Below are 3,727 nucleotides of genomic sequence, written 5' to 3'. Positions count from 1 at the left end.
ACTTTGCCATAGTTCAGTTTTAAGATTTCTGGAATATTGTTCTTTGACAAATTTTAAAAAATATTTATCAATATTGATGGAACAACTTGATATGCACAAGTGAATGAGCTTGGAGCCAGGTTTTTCTCCACGTGGGAAAACAGGAAGTCACTTACATGAAAAACGTCACAAGGGATGTTTACAGAACTTGCAATGTACTGTCGTCAAAAACCCAATTTTGAAAAATGAATCTGAGTCCTTAAAATATCTTTCTTTGTTTTTTTTTTTTTTTTTGTCTTTCAGTTGGCTCTAGTGTCACTTTGACATACAACCATCAATGTTGATTTTTTTGTTTGTTTTGAGCATCTTGTATTCTGGTACTACAAGATGCCCAAACTCATCTTGTATATTTCTTGGCCCTGTCCTAGAATCTTTCTTTTGTTTTTCTAGTCTAAAAAATTAGCTTTGTTTGAATAGCATGAGGAGAAATAAAGGAGAAATTTTCTCTCTCTTTTTAAAAAATATTTCTATGAGATCATAAAATAACAAAGTTGAGAATGACTCTCAGATGTTGCAGGTATATCATTGGTATTCAGTAGTTTTATGGAATTAAGAAATTAATTTTGTCATTTATGTATTAATAGTTAAACATAGTAATTATCAATACTGACAAAACAACTTGAAAATGTGCAAGTGAGATGAGAATGGAACTGTATTTTTCTGCAGCTGAGAAAACAGGAGTTCATTTAATTGTAAAATTATTAATCACCCTTGTAGGATACTAAGTGGGACTTCTGAAATCATTATGTTAAACTGTTAGTTAAATCCAGTGTTCAACAATAGTGAATTTAACATGGCTACATTTTTTTGGTTTAACAAAATTGTTTGAGATTTTAACCCTCAATTAAATTTTTATTTACCTGACATTAAGCAGAGCACACTAAGTTAGTGTGATCTTCCTCTAGAAATATGGATTATGTAACTTCTTAGTCAGCATTCAGAACAGGAATCTTATTGTGTGGGTATGTGATAAGTATAACTCAACGTGTACTGATGTTGGGCAAAACCAAGAAGTTGTCCATTTGAAGTTATAGCTGATATCAATTGTTAAGTGGTTCTAGAAAGAAAAATCTTTACTGAGAAATAGTTATTAATTAGATTTTAGGTAATCAGTGTTCTAGTGAATTATTAACTGATATCATAACTCCTTCATGTGTAATTGTAGAAGTATGACATTTTATAGCTCTGTCATTTTGTTCTATTTTGTCATTATAGAGCAGAGTCTGCAGACAGATGGAAGGGTTCAACAATTCCAGAGTGTCTAAATTCATGTTACTTGGACTTACTGACTCTCCTGAACTCCAGATTTTCTTCTTTGTGATGTTTTCCATTTTCTATTTGATGACCATGTTGGGCAACTGCCTGATTTTGCTCACAGTCCTGTCCACCCTACATCTTCACTCCCCCATGTACTTCCTGCTCAGCAATCTGTCTTTCATTGACATGTGCCTGTCATCCTTTGCCACTCCAAAGATGATCATGGACATCTTTGCTCAGCATAAGACCATCTCCTTTGAAGGCTGCATTTCTCAGATCTTCTTTTTGCACCTCTTCACTGGGACTGAGATTGTGCTGCTGATCTCCATGTCTTTTGACAGGTACATTGCCATATGCAAACCTCTCCATTATTCAACAATTATGAGCCAAAAAGTATGTGTTGGGCTTGTGGTAATTTCTTGGATAGTGGGCTTCCTGCACACAATAAGCCAGTTAGCTTTTATCCTCTATTTACCCTTCTGTGGTCCCAACGTTGTAGACAGTTTCTTCTGTGACCTTCCTTTGGTCATCCGGCTGGCTTGTATAGATGTGTATGTTCTTGGAATCTTCATGATCTCAACCAGTGGTGTGATTGCTCTTATAAGTTTTCTACTTTTGCTCACTTCCTATATCATTGTTCTTGTCACTATCAAGGACCACCCCTCCACACGATCATCTAAGGCTTTTTCTACCTGCACTGCACATTTCATAGTTGTGTTAATGTTCTTTGGACCTTGCATCTTCATCTACGTCTGGCCTTTCACAAACTTTGAGGTGGACAAAGTTCTCTCTGTTTTCTACACCATCTTTACCCCATTTCTGAATCCACTTATCTATACTTTGAGAAACCAGGAAGTGAAGACAGCTTTAAAGAAGAAACTAAGTAACCAATATTTAAATCTTGGGAAAACTACTCCAAGCTAACCAGCGCAATGAAAAGAGATCTCTTTTCTGAGAGTTAGTGTCATCAGTTTTGTTCTTAGAGCAACAGAAAATTAAACTTAGAATCTGCCTTTTAAGTCATTTAGTCTAAATTCATGACAAAAGGAAGCCAGGGTTGAGAGATGTGAAACATCTTGCCAAAAAATTAGTGCAGTGTTTGCAAACCTTTTCAGATTTTGGATCCATTTGAAAATCTTTTGAAACGTATAGGTTATTTTCAAAGGAAAATGCACATATCATCAAAATTGTGAACATAAATTCACAGCTTCATAGACTCCTGAGTCCTATAAACACACCTCAGATTAAGACTGCTTAGAGAAGCCTGGGATAAAATAGCGTTCTCTTGTCTTCTTACACAGAACATTCCCACTCAGCTGCACAGCCCTGTGGTATTCTGATGGTGTCCAGTTGTAGAACTTTAATTAAGCGTGTTGGACATAACAAGTTTTTTTTTTCCCATAGCATTAGAAATATTTTCATGGGAATATTGATATTTTGAATAGATTCTTTTGAATAATGATGAACAATCTTGATTCAATGGGTCCAATTGTTTGAGTTCTGAGTCATCTTTGAACAAAATAGAACAGTTTAGAGGATTTGAAATTTAGCAGTATGGTTTCTTAATAGATGTGCAAATCACCATCGCACTTGATAAGTGATACAGAAAATAATTAATCAAATGGCAATTTGTAAAGTTTAAACCAGAGAAGGTAAAGTACTCACATCTGATTGGCTTCCAAAACCTGACTGAATATCAGAGATAGGATACATTCATTTAACACCAAGACTAAACATTTGGAAAATTATTAACTATTAAATTCATGACAAGTTTTTCACTTCCAAAATAAAATATTATTAGTCTTAGTATGAGTTTTGTGTCTAATTTCCTATATAATGTAGCCTGTAGAAAGAAAATATGAAAATAATTTAAGAAATATATAGCACAATTCTCTTTCATTCGGTTTATTATTAATTATGTATTTTTTTATTACAAGACTGTCTTTGGAAATCAGCTGGCCAATCCATTTCCCTAACAGCTTAAGAAGCTAAGAATTAATAGAGAATTAATAGAGCTATTTCAAGGCTGAATCACTGTAAAGGGCAAAGATCATTGCTCTAAACAGATGTGAACCTCAGAATTAAATCTTGGATCTTTTGTTTCCTAGTTGTGTTATCCTGAGAGATTCACTTTACCTGTCTATCCCCTCCTAATCTCTAATTTGAGGATAATAAGGTAAATTAAGTGTTATGGCTATTTTATGGAAAGTAGAGAGAATGGATTCTAAAAGTGTCATTGTCTTTCCCTTCCCGCTCATGTAGACTTCTACCCCAAATTATTTTAAGTGGTATGTCTTTGAAAAATAACTGCATTCAGATCAAACCAAAAGCACACTAAATTTGATATTCTAGTTTTAGGATGTCTCTACAACTGTGGTTTATTAAGACATACGGCAGAAAAATAAATATGACACTTTCCAGCTTTCCATTG

General features: G+C 34.1%; 1 protein-coding gene across 1 annotated transcript; it reads left to right on the top strand.

The window, feature by feature from the left end:
• The first annotated feature begins 1,272 nt into the window (after positions 1–1,272).
• On the top strand, positions 1,273–2,329 carry LOC106833323 (olfactory receptor 4K2-like). Its single transcript, XM_044765224.2, has 2 exons — positions 1,273–2,210; positions 2,251–2,329. The coding sequence occupies exons 1-2, from the start codon at positions 1,273–1,275 to the stop codon at positions 2,327–2,329; spliced, it is 1,017 nt and encodes a 338-aa protein (XP_044621159.2).
• The last annotated feature ends 1,398 nt before the right edge of the window (positions 2,330–3,727 follow it).

This window comes from Equus asinus, chromosome 2, assembly GCF_041296235.1.
Source record: "Equus asinus isolate D_3611 breed Donkey chromosome 2, EquAss-T2T_v2, whole genome shotgun sequence".
NCBI lineage: Eukaryota > Metazoa > Chordata > Mammalia > Perissodactyla > Equidae > Equus > Equus asinus.
The sequence above is the reverse complement of the archived record's forward strand: the minus strand, read 5'-3'. Positions and strand labels throughout refer to the sequence as shown.

Excerpts from the sequence above, each read along its gene's own strand:
- LOC106833323 (XM_044765224.2), top strand. The coding sequence starts at position 1,273 with ATGGAAGGGTTCAACAATTCCAGAGTGTCTAAATTCATGTTACTTGGA. Across the intron at positions 2,211-2,250 it reads TTAAATCTTGGGAAAACTAC|AGAGTTAGTGTCATCAGTTT; the intron begins TCCAAGCTAACC and ends ATCTCTTTTCTG.